This window comes from Cryptomeria japonica, chromosome 4, assembly GCF_030272615.1.
Source record: "Cryptomeria japonica chromosome 4, Sugi_1.0, whole genome shotgun sequence".
Lineage (NCBI taxonomy): Eukaryota > Viridiplantae > Streptophyta > Pinopsida > Cupressales > Cupressaceae > Cryptomeria > Cryptomeria japonica.
The window spans coordinates 427,891,982-427,914,695 of record NC_081408.1 but is presented as its reverse complement, the minus strand read 5'-3'; the positions used below and the strand labels follow the sequence as shown (position 1 = coordinate 427,914,695).

At 36.2% G+C, this 22,714-nt stretch overlaps 1 protein-coding gene across 2 annotated transcripts in view; it reads right to left on the bottom strand.

Moving 5' to 3' along the window:
- The window catches only part of LOC131030582 (lysine-specific demethylase JMJ17), a 218,138-nt gene that overhangs the window by 168,267 nt on the left and 27,157 nt on the right, over positions 1–22,714 (bottom strand). For both annotated transcript variants that reach the window (XM_057961447.2, XM_057961456.2), the window contains exons 4-7: positions 12,009–12,066; positions 11,661–11,797; positions 5,912–6,070; positions 5,683–5,769 (exon numbers count right to left, since the gene is read on the bottom strand). In XM_057961447.2, coding sequence (XP_057817430.2) covers positions 5,683–5,769; positions 5,912–6,070; positions 11,661–11,797; positions 12,009–12,066 — 441 coding nt within the window. The remainder of the gene's footprint in view (positions 1–5,682; positions 5,770–5,911; positions 6,071–11,660; positions 11,798–12,008; positions 12,067–22,714) is intronic.

Here is a 22,714-nt window from a genome sequence, read left to right as displayed (position 1 = left end):
GTTGTTCCTATTGGAGATGTGACAACGGATATTGCTACTCCCATGGATTTCCAGATTACTTCAGTTGCCCTTGGTCATACTACAAAAGAGCAAGAATTTCAGCAAATTAGTGACACCCCCAGGGCAATCAGTGCAAGATTGGATGGAGATATAGAGAAAAGAGAGAAGTACGAAGCAGAGTATATCAAACTTAGAGAGTACATTGCAGGGATAAGGCATGAGAATCCCACGCTTATTTCCCCTATTGCAGTTGATCGTGGACTACATACACATTATGAGGCAGCGAGAGATACACTCTCGGAAGTGGAGAAATGGATAGAGGATACAAAGAAACAGGCAGATGATTTCCTTACTCATTTTGTCCAAGCTTTTGAGAGGACAACTGAACTTATATTCAGGATACAATATTTGGAAGGAGTTTGAGAAGAATTCCGACCCATTCAAGAGAAGACCATTCCACGCCTCAGAGAAATGAAGAAAATTCCTATGTCCACGTTGATCAAGGAGAATGTTGTGCACAATGGAGATAGATACAATTTTCATGGCTGGTATTGTTCATTGGCAATGAAGAAATCCACTTATGAGAGCGCACAAAAGAGTTGTGCAAAGATGGAGGGATCTATTCATAATATTCAATCAAAGATCCTTGCCTCAATTGAGGAGTTATTGGGAGTTGATGTCAATGAAGAAAGTGGGTTACACTTAGTAGAATTGAGAGACAAAATGAAATTCATGTATTTCAATCACTTGGACTCTTAGAAGAAAAGTCAAATAGATGACTTGGTCTCTTTGTTGATTCATGTTCATGATTCGCAGAAGCTTATGCTAGATTGGGAGAACACTTTGGATGCTTGCTCGGATGCATTGGACGTGATTGATTTACAACAGGATACCTTACCCAGCATTTCCATGGAAGAGTTAGATTTTGTATTGGTTAGATTCTTGGAGTATGCTAGGAGAGAGAAAGATGGAGGGAGGAGTCTTCTAGAAAATTCCCTATTTGATGACTAGGAATCTTTCTATTGGGTCATATGTTGGTGGCACCATTTTTTATGTAAACACTAATTAGGGAATCCTAGGGTTTTGTTGCCATGATCTTGGCCCTTGATTTTAGTTTAATCTTGGCCATCCATTTTGTATGAGACTCTATATATACCCCATTGCCTCTCATTTGTAAGGGAGAGCTTTTTTAGAATTGTCGGTATATGCTGCAGCTCTTTGAATATAAATCATTGTTCGACTTGATGGTGATTTTGACTTTCAAGTGTTGTTTTGCATTCAAGGTTCTCAATTCCTTTCATGTTTGTTAGATTAGAATTTGCTTAGATGTTTGTTAGATTGAAATAAAGAATTGTTGAGAATATTTGTGTGGAATCCTTAATCCATACCAATAGCCTCTTGTTCACTGTAAGTGCGTCGTGCGTGGTCAATTGGAAATTTATGCAAGCTTAACTTCAATTATTATGCGTCCATTGATATGCATCAACTTGGGTGGTGTCAATGTTTGATGGTAATGATTTGAAAATCTATAAGTATACCCTAGATGATTGCACTAAGCTCATGTCAAGATCTGTTTGATTTGATGGTGAGACTTTCCTAGTTTGATTCCATTGAATTTGTTCATCATTTCCTACATTCCTAGGTTTATAATAAATTTCCTAAACCCTATTTCTTTTGTCATTTTTTTTAGTAAGTTTTGTTAGAATTGAGTCTGAAACTACATTGCCAAATCCTAAGTTATCAGCACGCCTATTCCATGTTCATGATAAACAAAGCTAATTCGAACAATTGTGTAAGTCACCAAGTGAAAACAGCAATTCACATCGACCATTGAGTTACCCACTTGTCAAGACCTGACTGTAGAAACCTTGGAATCATTTTAGTTGATCTTACCCTTAGCATCTGAGGTGATTTTGTTCAAGAGAGAGTAAAGAACTTTGGTATTTTATCCTAAATCTTATGTGCATAAAACACACATCAACAAGACCATCTGAGAAAATGATATGTAGCTAGAGCTCAGAACTCAGGAGGTTTTCTTCACCATCATTGGACCAGTCCTGAAGCAGAATTTGACTAAGGCATCAAATTTCTTGTCTATCCGGGATGCCTTCCAAAGACGGGAATTGGAGTGTGAGATTGCTTTTGCTATGTATACAAATGAATTGGATGGATTGGAATTCAAGGTGAATATGCTGCCACATGTAATGATGGAGGAGGTCAGCCCGATTGTGTCCAAATTCATCAAACATATTGCCACTCAAGAGGATAAGGATATGTCTTCCTAAAAGATAGCTCCACATGCCACTTGTCTAGAATGCATTTGTCTCTAGTGTTATTTTGGGGAACTCTATCTAGGGTTATTATGTCTTGATCTCAGTTGTTGATCTTAGATCGATCTCGGCCTTTCATTTGTTTTCAGAAACTCTATATAAACTCTCATTTTCTCATTTCATTGTGTTGTGGAGAGATTTATGAAATTTTTGCTTAGAGCTATTTTGATAATATAAGTTCATTTGTAGCTTGCTATCACGTGGTTTCATGGTTGCATATCTTCTTCAACCATAGAATAGATTTGGTTAAACTAAATTTGCTTTCAAAGTTGTTAAATGAATGAAGGATTTGATAGTATAGGTTGGTGAAACTATCACTCATACTTTCTTTGAATAGATGATTTTTATTCAATGTGTAAAGTTAGCCTGAGCTTGAATTGTGGATGCTTAACTTCTATGTTGGGTGAATATTGTTCGTTGGATGGTATCATTCGTAGTCTGAAAATCTCAAGCATAACCTTAGAAGATTGCACCTACTTTGTCTAGTTGTCCGTAGTGTGGCAAAACAAAGTATCGTTCACTGGTTTCACCTAATCTTTATCGTCTCTCGAGTTCTTAGGAGTAGCATAGAACTTCTAAACCCTCATCCCTTTATCCCTTTTTTTAAAGTCCAAAGCTGAAAATTTAAAAAATTTAAAAAAGAAGAGAGAGAACAGTTATTGTTAAATTTGTCTAAATCCTAGCTTGTGATCAGTATTAGTTGAGCATAAGTCCCCCTTGTAATTCAGCATACATAACCAAGGAAGGTATCCCACATAAAGTCGCCCGTTAGCACATATAAACCTTAGTTGCCATGTGGTCTTTCTTTGCAATCTTGGCACACGTACTGATTTTGATCAAGAGAGGATAGAGTGTCCTTGACATTTTATTCTAAATGTTCGGTGAATGATAAAACGTACACCAACAGGTAGGAGGGGGGTGGGTCGGGTTAAGCACTTAATAGGTAAACAGTTTGTTTCTTCTTTAAAGTCCAGGACTTGCTATGATGCTAGTTCAATTTGGTGGAACTTCGGGGATGTTGATAAGCCTCTTGCTCTTACCCAAGGTTGCTCTACTAAAATATATGGGCTAAGAAAGGTATTTATGACTTCTCAAGTGTGCTTTGTACAGGTTATCTTAAGACTTGGGAGAGCATCAAGCAAGAATTTGAGATCCTTGACTCCCAGAAAACGACATACACGACATTATCTTCTGCAATTAACAAGTTTGGATTCCCTTTGAAAGTTAATGAGATTTCAGTTTTACAATCTATGATTTGATGGAAAGATTGATCTAAATTTCATCAAACCACTCTTAAGAAGCTCTCTCTAATGCTGTCCGACTCGAAGGAGATCTTTGTGTGGTTTAACAAGGCCTGGAATGTGGACTGGCCTGAGTCTAAATGGTCAAAATGTTTTAAACTTGTTTGGGCTAAGTCTGGTGAGTCAAAGAAAGCCTGTTTTGGGTGATTGATTTCTCTTAAAAAGCTTGTTGTTTATTCTGAGCTTCACTCCTTGGGTATCCCTGCTAATCATTGTTGGATTTGTGATCAAATGGAAACTTTTGAACATTTGTTTTTTGAATGCAAGTTTGCCCTGGCTGTGTGGTCTTTATTTCTTGGCAATTCCCTAGGGTGGGATAAGCAAAATGGTTTTTCTTAGTTTGAAATTTTAGCTGGTTATGTGAATGATTTTAATGCTGATCTTGCATCTTTCTAGTTTATTTTTACTAATAAAGTTTTATGGTTTCTTTGGAAAAAGAGGAAAGAAGAGATCTTTCAAGGCAAGAGAAGGAGCCTTACTGAGTTTCACTGTGAACTCACCTATTTCCATGTTGCTTTTGAGGTCTTAGCTATTATGGATATCCCTAGAGACCATTTCATGAGTCTGCTTGAAGAAGGATTAACAATCCTTTACAGAAATGAGATCAAAAACACACATTTCTTTCGTCAAGGAAGACACAGCCTGAACAAGGTGAGCTGGAAATCCTCAAACAATATATAGACAAGCATAACATTCCAAAGCCTATGCTGGAAGAGAAGATTGTTTCTGCTATGAAGAAGTACAAGTATGAACCTATTGTCAAAGATATTGAAACGGAAGATGAGATTGTTCCTCCCTTAGGAACGTATGACTGTGACAACGGTAAGACAAGCAGCAATGTGAAAGGATTATGTGAATAGTAAGCTTTGATATGCTTAATCATTTGCTATATGTAGAGTAGTGCTAAAAAAGATTATTAGCTTATTTGACTGATAGATAGCGGTAAACAGTGATGTCCTAACTTTGATTGGATGATGGATCTATAATATTTTTGGAGCTCCAGCTGCTTATATCGCAATCTCTTTTTGTGGACAATATCTAACATAAAAAATATCTACATTAGAACCTATACAGTATATACTATGATTTAAAAAGAGATTTTTTAACTTATTTCTACATTGATTATCAATAATCGATATTATAATTACTGATTTATGAGGTTCACATGCTTGAGTCCAATCCTCGTCTTTTGGGGCATAATACTCGAACCTCTGATCTATTGGCAGAGAACTTAACAATTTGAGAGAACATTTTTTAAGAATCAGAACTTCAATGCCCAGATCCACAATTGGAGATAAATGAAATAAAAGAATCTATGCAATTACAATGGTGAATCGTAAGATTTCTTTGTGCATGTTTGAGACAACTAAATACCAAGTGAGGACCATGTAAAGGTTTAGAAAAGGGTCATTAACCAGCTGAATATAAACCCACAAGATGAATCAAGGAGGCCAACCCATCCCAAATCTGACAATGGAAACGCTGATAGTGCTGGTAGTCTAATTGCATCCACTGTACTTTTTCTCTCTGCCATTGTCCTTATTGTTACACTTATTTGGTCTTCCATGCATGTTATATATATTAATAGAAATAACTCAGAAACAGTCAGAAGGTTTACCATTTCTTCTACATTAACACACATGATGGTATATGCTGATTTTCTTCAGTCTTTCAGAATTTTGGCAATGGATATCATAGATTAGCCAATACTCCTGATGGTATACTTATAAGGTATGTTAACTTATCACTGCTACAGCAGCATTATGTAGAGGACTGCACTGTATTTAGAATGTATTGACTATCTCCTTCATAATAAGATAAGGCCCACTTCAATGGTATTGGAGGCTAATAATAGTAGACACAAAGCAAAGAAATGCATGAAGCATATAAAACAACACACATTTATTGCGGTAGAAAACTCATCTACTTTTACAGATAGATGAAGTAAAAGTAGTAACTCAAACAAAATAACACAAGTAATATGATGAAGTTGTAAACATGTAAGCAAAATGAATCCCATTAGACTTTTCCAACCTATACATAAAATATACCTGTAGACAGACCAATGCACCTGGTCGACAGCAACATGTAACAGCAGAAAGATGTAGATAATATCGGCAAATAACACATTCTGGATCCTATTGAGCACACAGTTCAATCAAAATATATTGCCCATTAGAAAATGCAATTTCTGTTCACCAAAAATACAAACAGAGAGCTTTAGATGTAAATCAGAAAACCCGTATCTACATGCTGTGCAAACAGAAGTCTGAAGACTACCTCTTCTGTGCCAACATATTCAGGATTCTTACGAGGAGTCATTCTAGATATTCTCACAACACCATTTCTCCAAAGTCGTTCCCTTTGAATACGCTCAGTCTTGATCACTCGAACAAGCTCTTCCTTTAGAAAGGGTCGTAAATCTTTGCTACATCCGCTCTGTCAAACCCAAAATTCTGCTTAAATAAGCACCATTGCTAGAAACAATAGAAGGCATTCTCAACTATGCTAACATTTAGAAATGTTTTGCCATTCATTAAATAGATAACTGAAGACTCTTTTCAAGTTACGGTACAGAAACAACCTCAAACAGTGAAAAGCGGGAACAAATAGAAACCTACGAGTATTTGATACTTAATAAATATTATATGTATTGCATACAACCAATAAAAGCAAGAACAGAATGACCACAACGACAATAACTGCAAGGGCAGCAATACAATTGATCCATAAAACATTGTAAAAAGCCCATGACAGTTCAAGATTAAGTGCACTTTAGTTACAACCTACAGCAACTCGGATGCATGGTAGTATTTAGGGAGATGCACATAATGAAGAATACAGCCAATAAAATATTGAACTAAAAGACCACATTGACAGGTAATCGCAAAATGCAGCTATCAAATTGCATTCATTGATGAGAGAAATGATCCCATAACAGTTTCAAGGTTAAATGCACTTCAGTTACAATGTATAGTATGTCAAATGCATCAATAGGACTTCATTTAGGCACCAAGCAAAAACTGAGAAAACCTTCAGTTCTGCAAGTAAATATAATGTTATGACATAAAAACAGAGAAAATATTGAACAGCAGAAAATAAAAATACAAAAATGGGCAACCTACTCACACAAGTTGGATCACACCTGTGAATCAGCAATAACAAAAGATTACTCACTTGATGGAATCTCTCTCTATAGCATCAACAATTAACTTTGAAGAGATGCATATTTTGGAGTTGTCCTTGATATATACTCAATAGGAAAGGAAACATTAAACAACTCATTACTTAACCTTTCTTTAATCCTAGGTAGACAAAATATAACCTAAATAATAACATTAAGACTCGGGACAAGAGACTAAAACATAAGTCTAATAATATGCTGTACACCCCAATACAGAACTTTGTCACTGAAAATAGTAAAAAAAAACTTTAGTTAAGTCCTCTCAATGATAGTAGCACTAATATGGGTGACCTCCCAAAAAGCATGCGATAAAGAGAATTTAAACCCATGGTTTTACATTTAAGTGGTGCCAATGTTGGGAATGGAACATATGACCACCAAATCTCAGAAAATAGCCCAAACCAATACACCAAACAATACAACTTAACAGAACCCATGAATGATATACGAGCAAAGAAAGACCCTTTAAAGTGGTGGCAGAACCATGGACATGAGACCCCTGAATTGCAATCGCTTGCAATCAAAATCCTCTCATAAGTGGCTAGCTCTTCATCTTGTGAAGGAAATTGAAGTACTTATGGTTTTATTCATTCACTAAAGAGGAACCTATTAGGGTCAAAGAAAGTAGAGAACTTGGTGTACATTCATAGCTCACTTTGTCTTCTCTCTTGTGTTGATCCTGGGTACATGGATGGTCCTTCAGCAAAATGGGACCAAATTGCACCTGATGAAGAGGTTGCAGCCATGGTGGATGAACCGGTTCAACCAAATGGACTTAATAAATTGCCCCAAGTTCTACTACCATCAGATGAACCTGAGTTAGAGTGTGATGAGTATCTAGAGAGCATCCTAGCTAAGGACCTTGATATTATATATGATCACATCGTAGGAGAGTAGACGGTAGATTTCTGATTTTTGTTTTTTATTTATCAACATCATACTATCAATATTTTTGGATATTAATATGTAATGATAATCTAACATGAAATATGTAGTGTGAGTTTTGAACTCTTTGACACAATGACATTTGACAGTTGTGTATTTAAACTTTTAAGTTGATGTTAAACTTTACCACTGTTCTTGTTTTCAAAGTTCTATGTCATGATATTTTCTCGAAATTATTAAATTAGATTAAAAGAAATTGGCATCTCTAAGTACCCGTCTCCTATTTTTGAAAATTTGTCATACCGGTACCGGTACCAGTCTCCAAGTGTCCCCGTCTCCTCGTAGCTTTGCTCACAATTGACATAAGATTTGCTATGCACTTTACTCTACAAAGAGGATGCTTGAGTTGCAAGAGCTGTTACAACTTATGATTATGACACAAGCATAGAATACATGGAGGGAGCCCACAATAGACCAGAGTAGAAGGTAAATAAGATTGTGGTTAGTGATAGTTTTTTGTCAAATGTGAAATACATAGCATATTTTGAATACCCTATTTTTTATGTCATAAGATTTGGGAGTTCTAACAGTCCTAAACTTGGGAAGATCTACGAGTGCATTGATTGTAGACTCAACCAGATGTAGGCTGCCAATCGTGAGAACAACACCACCTGTTGTTCCACCATGAGTATATTCAGCTCATCATCAAAAACAACTAGGAGATGCTAAACACCCCATTGATGACCACAAGGTGAGGAATGACCTGATTAAGGCCCTTAGAACAAACTAGTCCAAAGGAATCTTTATTAGTGAACAACATGAGAAGTAAGGTCTAATGAACTCGATGGCTACAAGAGTTCAGTGAGGATTGACAAGCATACTTTAGCACAAGACAAGCTAGTTAGTCAGTGGCAGCAATATCGACTTCCAAGATTGTTGGGTACACTTGCCATTCACTGTCTCTCACAGGTTCCTAATTCATTTGTTGTTGAAAGGAATTGATGCACAAATTTTTGACTTTTAGCATCTCTTAAGAGGAACAAACTAACCTCTACGAGAGCTGAAAAGCTTCTTGTTATAGGTAGTGCCTTAAAGCTCGTTGATTGCAGGACAACTCAGTACATATAAATCCCAATTACACTGTGAGATGTACAGCCTAGGGAGCTGCAACAAGTTAATGAGGAGTAGGCTGTGCAATTGGGATTGGTTGAGATCAAATTACAGAATGCAGATGCAATTCATTCTAGCAGTTCCAATTATGAGCAGGAGTTTCCAATGTTGGAATCGGATGAACAACAAAATAAAAAATTATTATATCATGCCAAACAAATTGCAGAGATAATATAAAATACAATCTATAATATTAAAATTTAATATATTACACGCACCCTAATGAAATGGACAGTAAACAAATGGGCTTGTATAAGCCTTCTTCCATTTTCCTGTGCACCAACCACCTCAATACCCTACCAAACTACCTAAAACCACTTACTAGCCACTAACGCTTGTTATATTCACATCACACACATACTGCAACTTTTGGATCATAAGGGAACACAAAAACCAGCATCCAACATATCCAATGGATGATAACTGACTTTTGAGTTTGATGCTCAAACACAAACCAGCTATGCACATCTCTTTTTGGCATTCCCATTTTGATGTTTATGACTTGTAGACTGAAGTTGTGATTCTCTTGTACTTTGAACTTTCAAGCTTTGTAGCTTTCAAGTTTCAAGTTTCAATCTTTCATAATAAGGATAATTATATTATTGAAAAATTATATCATTGATTATTCATGCCACTAATGGATTACTGAATCTCTTCTTTTCACTTACTTTAATCCATTTTAAATTTTAAATATAAATATTTTTAATATTATTTTATCAGCCATCTCCCCACTATCCTAGGAAAAATTTTGCCATCCACAAAAACCTCTCTCTACATCCCTCCATGTAAGAAACTTGGAGAAACACTGGTATCTGCAAATCTTTCCCAAAACATTATGAAAGTCGTTATCAAGAGATAAATATCCATTCTTAGACATTATGTATACACGGATCCTTGATTATATTAGATTGGAAATGGTTATCTCCAAGAAACTCAAAAAATTGTGATGAAATTCAATCAAAGAAGGTTCAAAGATCCCTGGCTGTAAACTGTTCAATTCCAACTCATCATGCTACCAATAGTTTACACATTCAATTTCAACAACGAAAGGAATAAGACCATTAATACCACTGAGATAATACAAACTTGGAATTGATGAGCTAGAGGTTCTTGGTATTAGTTAATGTGAAACTCTTTTTCATCCAGTCAAAACATGACTTTCAAAAGTTTTTCAATATCTATTGTCCAATTATAAGGCTTTAATCAGAACATCATACATATTTGTGTGAGTCGTGGTAGTGCTCATTATGAATTTGAATGATACCAAAATATGTTTCAACGACATGTGTTGTCTGCTATGTCATAGAGTTCGCCAATATCATCCATGAAGTTCAAAATCCGGCAAATTTTTAAAAACTCAAAATATTTGTTTCTATTCACCCTAAAATTTGTATGGAGAAGTGGGTTAGAGTTTTTTATCACAATGTATTTTTAAAAACGTTTTCAGCTAGATTTTTTGTAGTAAAATCATATTATGATTCTATCTAGGCTTCACTGTTTATTCTTCAAATCTGCCCTGTGGAATGCAGATGTGTTTTGCCTTATTGAAATTTGCCAACTCCCTTCATTGATGAATTAGCATAGATGCCTATTTTCACCCATTTTTGTCCATAGATCAGAGGTATCAGCATAAGAATTGGGAAATAAACACATAGGGTGGGTTAAATGCGAACTCTTCTTTCCCTTAAGCAATCACTATTCGCTGACTGTATATACTGCTGCAGGAGGATTCCATTTTATGTTTCATTCACTTTAATATCTTGTTCTTTTTCTTTATTTTTGTTTTAGATTTTATTTTTTTGTGTTTTCTAAACTTAAACATTTTATTTTTTGTGTTTTAATTTTGGTATGTTTAATATTTTAAAATGTTTAGTTTAAATTAATAATTATTAATAATATTTTTAATCGAATATAATTAGTATTTCCAATATTTAAATTATTTTTTTTATGTATTTATATTTTAATATTGTAAAATTTATATAATGCAAATTTAATTACCAATTTTTTATTTTTTATTTTTTTTTCTACTTGCCAAATTTCATCGGAATTTTATTGTTGCTGAACACAAACTGGAACTCAAACCTTTAAGCCATGATGCAATATGTATAAGCCATGATGCATACTACACATTTTGTAATTCATGATTACTTTACATGTTATGAAATCATATGATTGCAGCATTAGATATTGCTAGAAATCCATTAAATTAAGGAGCTTTCTCTTGTAATAAATACACCCAGACCACATCTATAGCCATAATGATCAGTAATAGATGGAACAAAGCAAAGTAAAATCAGAACTATACCTATGATGACTAAAATTTCAGTGCAAAAATGTGCTGCTCAAAAAGAATGTTTCTCCAAAAAACACGTGCTTCAAAAAAAAAAGTACCTGACAGTTACATTCCACAAAATGCAAACAAAGAATACCTTTGTTCAATTATAAAGCATACAAATTTTCACTCTCTGACCAATTTTGAATCATAGATAACCAAATAATCTCAATTCCAACTTCTTGAAGACACACATAAACCAAGATCAGCTATGCAATAAAGATCCCATAGCTGCTTTTACAAATGGTCATCACAGAATCAGGAATGCAAATAATAAATTCTACTGCAATAAAAAAATAATTGTAGAAATCAATTCAGCAAAAACTACTATTGAGGCAACAAATAATGCAAATAGTGCAGCCTAGACAAACTTTGTAAATGAAAAATTGCCTCAGTGAGAAACAATTCATTATACACATATTTACAAGAGAAACTCTAGAAGTCGGAATGAAAATAACCTTTGCCACGACACATAATAACTCATCATGTGATAAAACCGCAGGCTTGTGATACAAACGATACAATTCTGCTCCAAATCCACCATGTGGTAGCCAATCTTCAGGGGCAAAGTTCACTGCTTCAGCACAATTTAATCCTAACAATATGCACAATGACAATTGTTAAACTAGTATTCTTTTTACTAAAAAAAATCAAAATAAAATCGATTAAGTTATAGAATTATGATGGTCTATGAAACCTTTTATCCCTGTAAGTGCACATATTTTTTATGTTGTTAAAATATCTACCTTATGATTTTAAGTAAGGAAAAAAATTAAAAAACAAAACAAAAAAGCATCTTTGCTCACCACAGTTGAATCCCCCATGAAAAGACCTGGGAAATGTTATGACAAAGTTACCAGATTCCTGAAAAGTATGCATCACAAATATCGAACATAAAGTTAGAAAAATACAAGAACATCCAATGTTCAAATAATCAGAAAGTGTCTATTACCACAGAAAAGGGAAAAAAGTAACAGCAATAAGAATCAAATATATCCAACCACAAGGAACAAGAATCCTAAAAGCAACCTTCAGACATAATAGTAAACAGTTAATGCACACATCCAGGATGTACATATATGTGTACCCATACAGAAAAACTTGTATTGCCACATTTTAAGTCAAATTCTTATAATTCCTCAATCTGTGAGCCATACATGCTTGTCAAGGTCATCAATGTTGTCAAGGTACATGTATGTGTACCCATACAAAAAAACTTGTATTGTCACATTTAAAGTCAAATTCTTAGAATTCCTCAATCTGTGAGCCATACGTGCTTGTCAAGGTCATCAATGTTGTTTTTGTCGTTTCAAATCAGTGTCTTTGCAGTGCCAATGAGAGGAGCTTCCCAATGCATGGGGAGCCCAAGATAGATGTTTAGATGATGGATAAAAGTTTAAAAATCACTAAGACCTTGAAAAAAAGTTTACCGATTAGACATTGCATGCCTGTATAAAGAGCTACATGAAAGTTGAAATTTTAAAAAATATCACTTGGTCTATGATCAGGCATGTCCTTGTGAGGATTGACAAGTTTCCAAAAATTCATTAAATGTTTCCCACTAGACCAACACATGCCTTTTTAAAGGCAAACATAAAACTGTAAACATGTCAGTTCAAGTGCATGCCTATGAAAGGGCTAATAAGTTTTTCAAAGAACAAAAACGTGTGATTGTATGAGAGTCAAAAAGATGCACTCCTCATGATGGACTGTCAAAATTTGTAAAGACAAATGAATACCTCCCTGTTTATGAGAGTACCTCACCAAGCTCAAGTAGGATTTAAAAAAACTCCAAAAGACAGTATAGTGGTGCATGCTTCCTTGAAAAGTGAAAAGTTTTTCAAAATAAAATTGCAATGACATATAACAGCGCACACTTGTGGGGGGAAGAACAAAGTTTCAAAAAGCAGAGAGATTGGAAGACTGCATTCAGGCACACTCCATCAGAGGCTGATCAGATTGTCCAACAGTTAAAGTTTGTATTCATATACAAAGGGGTGCACCATACAGAAGAGAAAAAGCAAGATACAAGTAGTTAGCTTTTTTGTTCATTGTTCCAAAACTTCAAAGGTCTGCAGATTTTCAGATTAACAGAGGGATGATTGAACTGAAGGACTTTGTTGTCTCAGCCATTTTCATCAATTTCCAACAGTGTTTCTACATGCTAAATCAGATTTTGCAGACACGCCTAGAGTTAAGACAAACTTCAGTCATCTTCATCACCAACAAACCACTGTCTACACTATTCCAGGTTGCAAGGCTTTTAATTGTGATAAATCTGTCATTTTGACGACCATTTTCAGACTTTGGCTAGGGTTTTGTCAGTGTTCAAGCTAATTTCCAGTCATCTATAAACAAGATATAAACGTTATACAACAGAAGACATATCAGTGAATTAAAGGAGTGCTACAAGGGTTAACACAGCAATTTGATCACTTCATGGACAAAATCAATTCTTAGATTCAAGGCATTGGGATCACTTCATGTACAAAATCAGCAGAAGGAATGGTTCCTTAAATTCAAGGCATAAGGATTGCTTGGTAAGTCATCATGGTCTCAAGGTTTCTTCAAAGGATCTACGATGGTTAGAGCACAAAAGCTTCATCAAAATCATTGCCAGAAGCCAAATGTCAAATTGGCTATTTTTAGCCCAAGCTACTTGTAATCCGCACTATTTTTAGTTGTCACTATTTTGTAGGAGATAATCATATTCTGAGAAGTCTAATTTTAGAACAGTTAATTATTGCTTGGCTAGTTTTAGACAACCTCCTAGGAGGTATATTGTTAAGTAATGGTGATCCTTATCAGAAATCTATTGGAAGATTTCCTGATTTAGGGTTTAGAATTTGTGGACAAAATTGTATAATAATCTTGCTTTGTGTGCAAGCAAAATATTCATAGTGTAGAAGTTCTAGTTAGCTTTTCTGTTATTGGAATTTTATACCTACTTGCCGCTAAAGTTATAGATCAAAAGTCTATTATTGCTTGGCTAGTTTTAGACAACCTCCAAGGAGGTATACTGTTAAGTAATGGTAATCCTTATCAGAAATCTATTGGAAGATTTCCTGATTTAGGGTTTAGAATTTGTGGACAAAATTGTATAATCATCTTGCTTTGTGTGCAAGCAAAATATTCATAGTGTAGAAGTTCTAGTTAGCTTTTTTGTTATTGGAATTTTATACCTACTTGCTACTAAAGTTATAGATCAAAAGTCTTATAGGAGATGGTGTGTATGTGTATTAAGTTATTGATAGAATGGCTTTGATGAATTTGCAGGCTCTGTATTCCATGATTATATAAATTTGGTGATTGTATTTGTGGCTTTGTACACAACTCATTAATTCCTTTTAGGCTTTTACCAAAAGTACTTCTTTTGTTCAAACCAATTCAATCCTTGTGTTGTACTCTCAGTTTTTTATTTCTGTGTTCAACCAGAAAGAGTACGCATTTATTAGCTGATATAAGCGCTAAATCACCTTGTGCGTTTTGCTCAAGAAACTTAAATAACTCTTTTTGAGCATAAGTGCTAAATCACATTGTGACCTTTGCTTGAGAACGAAAAAGGACGGACAATTTCTCTAATTGATTTGAAATGTGTATTCAACATGCCCAAGATTTAATTTTTTACATGTAAAAAATTTGAGGCAGTGTCCTTAGTATTTAAAGGTTTTTGTTTTATTTTTGTTACAGGGAACTACCCTCTCTAATCAAAGAAACATTTTACCTTACATACTGTTCTGTTTTGTGTTACACCAAAAGATGTAAATTGAAACCTTAACAATGTACATAACCAATACATTAGAATTTTTTGGATGTGGATGAATTAAAATTTAAAACTAATTATAAATTAAGAAAACACACTATAATTTGCATATGCTCATAAAAAAATGCTTTCCATAAGACTATTAATAGGTAACTATGTGTATCAATCATGAATGAAGCTGAAGTGAGCAATATATTTGTATATGCCTTTCCAATGAAGACAAAACAAAACTTCATTCAGCCCATCAATTTAAAGAAGCTCCAAACTAGTAGTGAATTGAACCCTTCATAGCATCACCTCCTTTCTATTGGTAACTCTTCTTCAAACTCTTATCTCTCTTCACCATGGTTTTCTCATTTTAAATGCATCTTATATTACTCTAGGAACAGAAGACTTGCATCAACTAATCATTATGATGATAAGGCAAATATCTCCATGCACAAGATAATAAAGTACATAAGGCTATCCAACCAGTGGTCGATTCACACATTCCCAAACCACATAACCTTGGCATGAACAATCAAACAAAAACCTTGTATATACATTTGCATATTCCTCATGCTATGTCAGAAAGTATCATTGTAAAAAGTAGTTTTGGATGTCCTCCCAAGGAAACTTATTGCTTCCAACTAAATTGTCTAACACAAACTCTGCATTTGTCCCTAATCAAGGAAACCCTTGAAAATTATCCACATCAAAAGAGTGGCTATATCAAGGAAATTGAATTTAGCTTGCAACCATCCTCAAAATCCTCTAGTTAATGAGAACTTCTAGAGGATATAGTTGATCATCCCCTCCTTCTCACAAAGAATACAAAATGAATCCAATGTAAGCAACTTAACAATGCTTTGATAGTTAATTAATGTATTTACTAGCCTACCCAAAAGCTTGTGTTTACTGACATTCTCAATGTCAAAATAATTTCGCAATCTCTTATTCAATCTCACCCTAAAGTCCTTTACTCATAACCACTACTGCAGTCAAGGTTAATTGCAATGAATTCACTTGATCATACAAGGTCAAATTATTCTAGATTGGTGAAACAGTATTTTAACAATAACTTCAATTGAAAAAGACTAAATCATACAATCCAAAAAACATGGTTAAACTATAGAAACCAAATGACTATTGAACAAGATTTTACATTACCTTAAAACAAACTATTTACAAACACATGATAAAATGCAATTACTTGTTGACATTATTTTCTATCCCTTACATCATCACTAACCAACTACCATGAGCAACCATAGATTAACCAACGAAACCAGCTTCATCAAAAAAATGGGGAAACCACTATGTTTCGAGGACGGGGAGGCCAGGGGACGTGTTTCTAGGAAGTCCCCTAGAGGGCAATTTTTTAGGGGAAGCGATATATATATATTATAGAGAGGGGGGGAAAGAGAGATACATCAATAAATTAATAACAACATTATGTAAATAAATCATGAGAGCAGTAGTATAACAGCATAATAAATTTCAATAAAGCATTATAGCAGCAGTCTCAAACATCAAAAAAACATGGTCTGTCGATATCCAAAAGTCTCAAACATGTATCCAGAAGTCTATATAAATAGATATACGTTTCAAAATATATTAATATATTTAAAATATTATAGAGAAAGAGGGGGAAAGAGAGAGATATGTCAATAATTGATAACAACAACATTATGTAAATAAATCATGAGAGCAGTAGTATAACAGCATAATAAATTACAATAAAGCATTATAGCACAAGTCTCAAACATCAAAAAACCATGGTCTATCAATATCCAAAAGTCTTAAACATCAAATACAAGAGTCTATGAAACTAAGCCTCATTCAGGCTATCAATATCCAATGACTCAAAACCATCTGAGTCACTATCACCCTCTGGCAGAAGTGGATCATCCAATGGTAGCCTGACCAATCCTAGTTGTTGAGTTAGTTTTTTGTTTTGGTTTTAACTCTTTATGTCATTTTAGGGTTCCTTTGTGGTTTAGAAGTCCTTGTAGATCCCCCACAGACCAATAGATGAAAAAAAAATTTAAAAATATTTTATCTTTTTTGTTTTTGTAAGCCTGCAATCATTCCCAGCCACTGGGGACGGCTAGACATTTTATGGACGGGGAGACACCAAGGGAACATCCCCTTGTCATCCCAAGGACGATGAGTCATCCCCAAACTGTTGGGGACGTTTCCTCGCGCTTCTTAGGGTTTTTCGTGTAGAGGGGACAACAAGGGGATGTCCCCTTGGCATCCCCCCGTCCCCAAAATGACTAGGGGACAGGGACATAAAGTTTCAGGGCAAGAGGCACTTCCCTGTGTAAGCTAGAGAAAAAAATAACCAAAGCATAAATAACCCTATGACTAGGTCAAAGCCCCAATCATATTGCCTTCTAACACTATGACAGTGGACTAAGCACTTTCCAAGCAATTCACGTTGGCTATCTATCTTACTGGTGATTGAGATGAGCCAACCTCTTGACGCTTACTTCCCCTTAACCCATATCATGCACAAAACCATCTATATTTCTTCCTACAATAGGTAGTGTTCCTATAACTTGGCTTTGGTGATGAGTGTGTCATTATAAAAGTTTAAATCTTTCTTCAGTATCGTCATTCCTTCAACTCAATTCTTTCTTTGGTGAAATATATTCCCACCATTACTTCTCCAAGCTTTTTTCCTACTCTTCAACTCCGAGGTAGGGTTTTGGAACAGTACTAGAAGGGAAATGGAATTAGAAACCTTCAATTGTATCATCACTACTTCCTTGAGTCCTTGATCTGTTTGACCATTTAATTATAGTGGCTTAAAACAACATCAAACCTTCCCTACAACGATTTTAGCTTTGCCTTCAAATGTCGGCATGTTCCTAAATCTTGAAACTACTCTTCTAGCTAAACTTATTTGCTCATTTTCTCAAAATTGCTTTATCCTTGGTAAATAACTTCATAGATTTTACAATCTACCCTACAACCTACTTCAACAACATAAATTGTAATCTCTTCCTCCTCTTCATTATCTACCATATATTTGTACCTTAAAACTATCTAAATCACAACAAAGAACTTGAAAAAAGGGCATTGAATAAACACTTCATCCTCAAATCAAAAACAGCTGTCACAAAGTAGTATGTCATTCCAAAACAAAGTCTTCTTAGGTCCACTACATTCCATCTCAGGTCCTCTTTATTAAAGGGATGCACCTCAAAGAACTCCATGCCTCGGAATCATATGGAAGAGGCTTTAAAGTGAATAGGTTTTCAGCTTCTTGGTTACTTCCCTCTAACAACTTTGCTCAAAAAGCTTCATTCATGGATTTTACTGATCTCAAACCTAAAACCCTACTTTGTTTTTGTATGCATATATTCTTCCAAATTCTTGTAGAATTTTTTTGTCACATTCCACAAATAATTGCTATTGAGATCTTGAGATAGCCTCAACTAATTCACTTGACACTCAAAATAAAGATGTCATGTATAATGAATCCACTTGTAGACATACTTTAACTAAAGGAATTCTACTATAGGGCATCATTTTCCTTTTCATGTTGATAATTTTCAATTAACTTGGTCTGAAACTTCCTGACAATAGTCCATCCCTTCCACCATTATACACACTCTTAGGTAGATATGTTGTAGCTCAAAACTTTTATACCCCACAATTCTGAAAATTCTTTTTTCTTTTCTACAATTACCATAAAGAAAAAAAAACTTTGGCTCATGGTTGCTAGTTTCCTAACTTGCAATAGTCCCAGGGATATCTGCCATCATAAAAGCTTATGCTACCTCAGAAGTTGGAGCCCCTACCATCAAAGTATCAACCATAAATTGAAAATGGAATATCCAATCCCTTGAAGAAGCTATGTTTAGACCTTTATTTCTTCTTTTTGTTCCTTCTTTATCTTCCTCCCTAGAGCTTCTCCCACCATAATAAATCAAGTAGGGAGACGACAAATATCCATACCTTAAATCCCTTGACGAGTGTAAATATCCAATTGCCAAATTATTAACTAGCTCTAAAAATAGGAGTGCCCATGCAACTTTTAACCCATGCAACCTAATCCTATGTGAAGCCAAGCAACTTTGATGGTTAGACCAAAAATTCCTACTCTACTTAGTCGTAAGCTTTGTTCGTATCTAATTTTATCATCATCCTTGTCTTCCTTATTTTGTGGATTGGATGTCTAGTTTCAGAAGTAAATAGGATTCCATTTAATGTCTATCTTCCTACCACAAAGGCTCCTCATTCTACCATCAGAGTTGTTGGTATTGGAAATAAGCCACACCCGGACCGACGATGGACTGGTCCAAGAGGGGCCAGTAGCTATGTGGTGGGCCAATAGCTCAGTGGTAGAGCACTCCAGCAGCGTATGGAAGGTCCTAGGTTCAAGTCCTAGCTGGTCCATGTCTCAACATGGTATCAGAGCCAGGTCCAGGCTAGGAGCCCCAAGCACACGAGAGGTGTGGCTTAAGGGGGGGTGTTGGTGTTGGAAATACACCACACCCGGATCGACGATGGACCGGTCCAAGAGGGGCCAGTAGCTCAATGGTAGAGCACTCCAGCAGCATATGGAAGGTCCTAGGTTCAAGTCCTAGCTGGTCCATGTCTCAACAAGAGTATGATCCATATTGAAAAGGATCCATCATAAAAGTTATGCTTACAAAAAATTTCTTCTTTCATCGTGTTTGTTCTTTATCTCCCTTCCCAGATCTTCTTCGACTATGATAAATCAGCTAGGGAGTGAGCGGATATCCTTGCCTTGCAACCCTTGATGCTTGAAAATATCCAAATAACAAATTATTACATTGCACTGAAATTGTAATAGTACTTATGCAACTTCCCATCCATACATAATCCTCTATGCAAACAAAAATATTTAATCATTTGACAAAAATTACTAGTCTACTTGGTCATGATCTCTATTCAGATCTAGTTTTATCATCATTCCTGCCCTCCTAGTTTGTGATTAGCTATCTTATTTCATGAGCTAATAGGATCCCAACTAATATATGTCTATCCATCAAAAATCATCTTAATATTAGAATATTAAAATATTGTTAATTTTAGTATTAATGCTCAATAGTGTATATTCTTTTTTAGTAAGATCTTCTACGATCTTATCAGTAGTTTCTTATTAGAAACTTGCTATTCTTGTAAATACTCCTGTACTATTTATGAGCATCTTGCTCATTCTGTTATTCAATCAATTCTTCAAGGTTTTGGCGTTCGGCGGGATTTGTCTTCGTGGGCTGTTTTGAGGATTTTTTTCCTCTACCTGCGGTTGTATTTGCTTCACGCGACTTCCTCTTTGCAAGTCCGCGTGTTGTCTGTGTGTGTCACGCGAGTTTCCGCGCCTGTCTTCTGTTCGGCGGCGATCGTGGCTCCGTGCGCGACCTGCAAGACTAGTCATGCCACCTGTGTGACCTGCAACCTCGGCACGACGCAACCTACAGACGCGACGCGACCTGCACCCTCAGCGACGCGACGCGACCTGCATCCTCGGCAACACGACGCGACCTGCACCCTCGGCTCGATCTGCAGCCTTTTTTTTCTGTGCGTCAAATTTTCTGAGCATATCATGGCTTCCACGACCCTCTGTTTTTTTGATTAAGGTGTTTACCTTCAAGTTTTTATCGAAAATAAATTTTTCTTGCAGATTCTTGGTGGGTTTTTCGAAACCTAATCTGGGTAGTTGCCCGTTTTTTCTGGGTGCATCATTTTCCGTGCCTCGATTTTCGAGCCAACGGATTTGAATTTGGTCTTCAGATTCCTTTTGGGTTTTCTCTCATCTGTCAGGCACTTGTCCGTTTTTCTGCATCAGTCGAGACTCATCTTGAAATCCGTGCCTATTGTTGTTGTACCTATCTCTTCCTATCATTTTTCAGTACATTGGGAAACGTGCAAATGGCTTCTCTAACCAATCTGATGTTAGAAGGCAATCAATGCTTTAATGGCCACAATTACAAAATCTAGAAACAGCGTATGTTGACCATTTTTGAATATAGGCGTCTTGACCAGCTTGTTTTGGGAAAAGAGCTCAGCCCTGGTACACCTGGTGCAGATCAAGATAAGTTTGATGAACGCAATCGGGAGGCAGTTATGCTGCTCAAACTCTCAGTGACTGATGATCAGTTACCGCAGATTCCTTCCGCCAAGACAGCTTCCGACATTTGGAAGCATCTGAAGGAATTGCATGAGACATCCGACAAGAGCCAAGCATTCTTTCTAAAGAATCAGTTGTTCTCCATTATGATGGACGAACGTATGTCCTTATAGGAACACCTCACGAGGATTAAGGACATTCGAGATCAGCTCGAAGCTATTGGTCGGACTATGGAGGAAGAAGACATGGTAGTAATCACTCTGAAAAGTCTTCCGAAATCGTATGAACACTTCATTGAGACCCTCAATATTACTTCCACTAATGTTGATCTGAAGTTTTCAGAATTGTGCACCAAACTTCTACAGCAGGATCGCTGGAAACAACAGTTTGGTAGTGGTACTACGTCAGCCTCCTCGGAAAATGCCTTCACAGCCCAATCCTTTCACAAGGATAAAGGCAAATTTCAGTCCTCTCAGTCTTCTCAGCAGAAAGGCTCTTCTCAGACACAGGATGGTGCTAAGAAGAAGAATGTGCAGTGCAATTACTGTCACAAGTACGGCCATATGAAGAAAGATTGTCGTCAGAGGCTCACTTCTGAACAAAAGAAGCAGGGAGGGTCACACCAGAAGGCGCATGTTGTTGAACATTCCGAGCAGAAGGAGTCTGCCTTTTATGCCTTTATGGCTAAGAGGTCTTCAGATCATGCCAAGTCTTCTGCTTGGTACATCGACTCTGGTGCATCACGTCAATTTTCTCATCGGCGTGACTGGTTTACAGACTTCTCATCTTTCAGTGATTCCGTTGTATTTGGCGGAGGTGAGGAGTATACAGTTGTTGGCAGAGGCACTATTCAGATAGTCTGGTGGCAGGAATCTCATCTTCCTGAATGTGTACGATGTTCCTGGTATGGAACTTAATCTGCTCTCTGTCAGTCAGATTATGAGGAATTCTCCTCAGCTAGATGTGGTGTTTAGTGCTCACAAGTGTTCCATCATTGATCGGGAGACTCGTCTTACTGTTGCTGTTGGTCTAGAGGATCATGGCCCATACAGGCTTCTTGACACTGGTGATTCTCCTGAAGTGGCTCTGGCAACTCGTGTTTCTCCTCTCAGCACTTTGTGGCATCAGAGATATGGCCATCTCAACATTCAATATCTCTCTCAATTATCTTGGGAGGGACTTGTTTCAGGGTTACCTGATATTCAGACTCAGCATCTTGGAGTATGTGGCGCCTGTCAAGCTGGCAAATAGCATCGGACTTCATTCACACATGGAAAGTCTTGGCGCGCATCTAAGGTACTTCAATTACTTCATGCTGATGTTTGTGGTCCTATGAATACATCTTCTGTTACTGGTTGCAAATATTTTTTGCTTATTGTAGATGATTTTAGTAGAAAGATGTGGGTGTACTTTCTTAAACACAAATCAGATGTATTTAGTATCTTTCAGAAGTTTAAGTCCTTTGTTGAAAAAGAGTTTGGATGTAGCATCATTACTCTTAGGACAAATAACGGGGGGGAATTTTGTTCTTCTACATTCTCCAACTTCTGTGATACCCATGGCATCAAACGCCAATTGACTACACCCTACACTCCTCAGCAAAACAGTGTTGTCGAGCATCGCAATCGTACGGTTGTTGAGATGGCTCGCTCTATGTTACA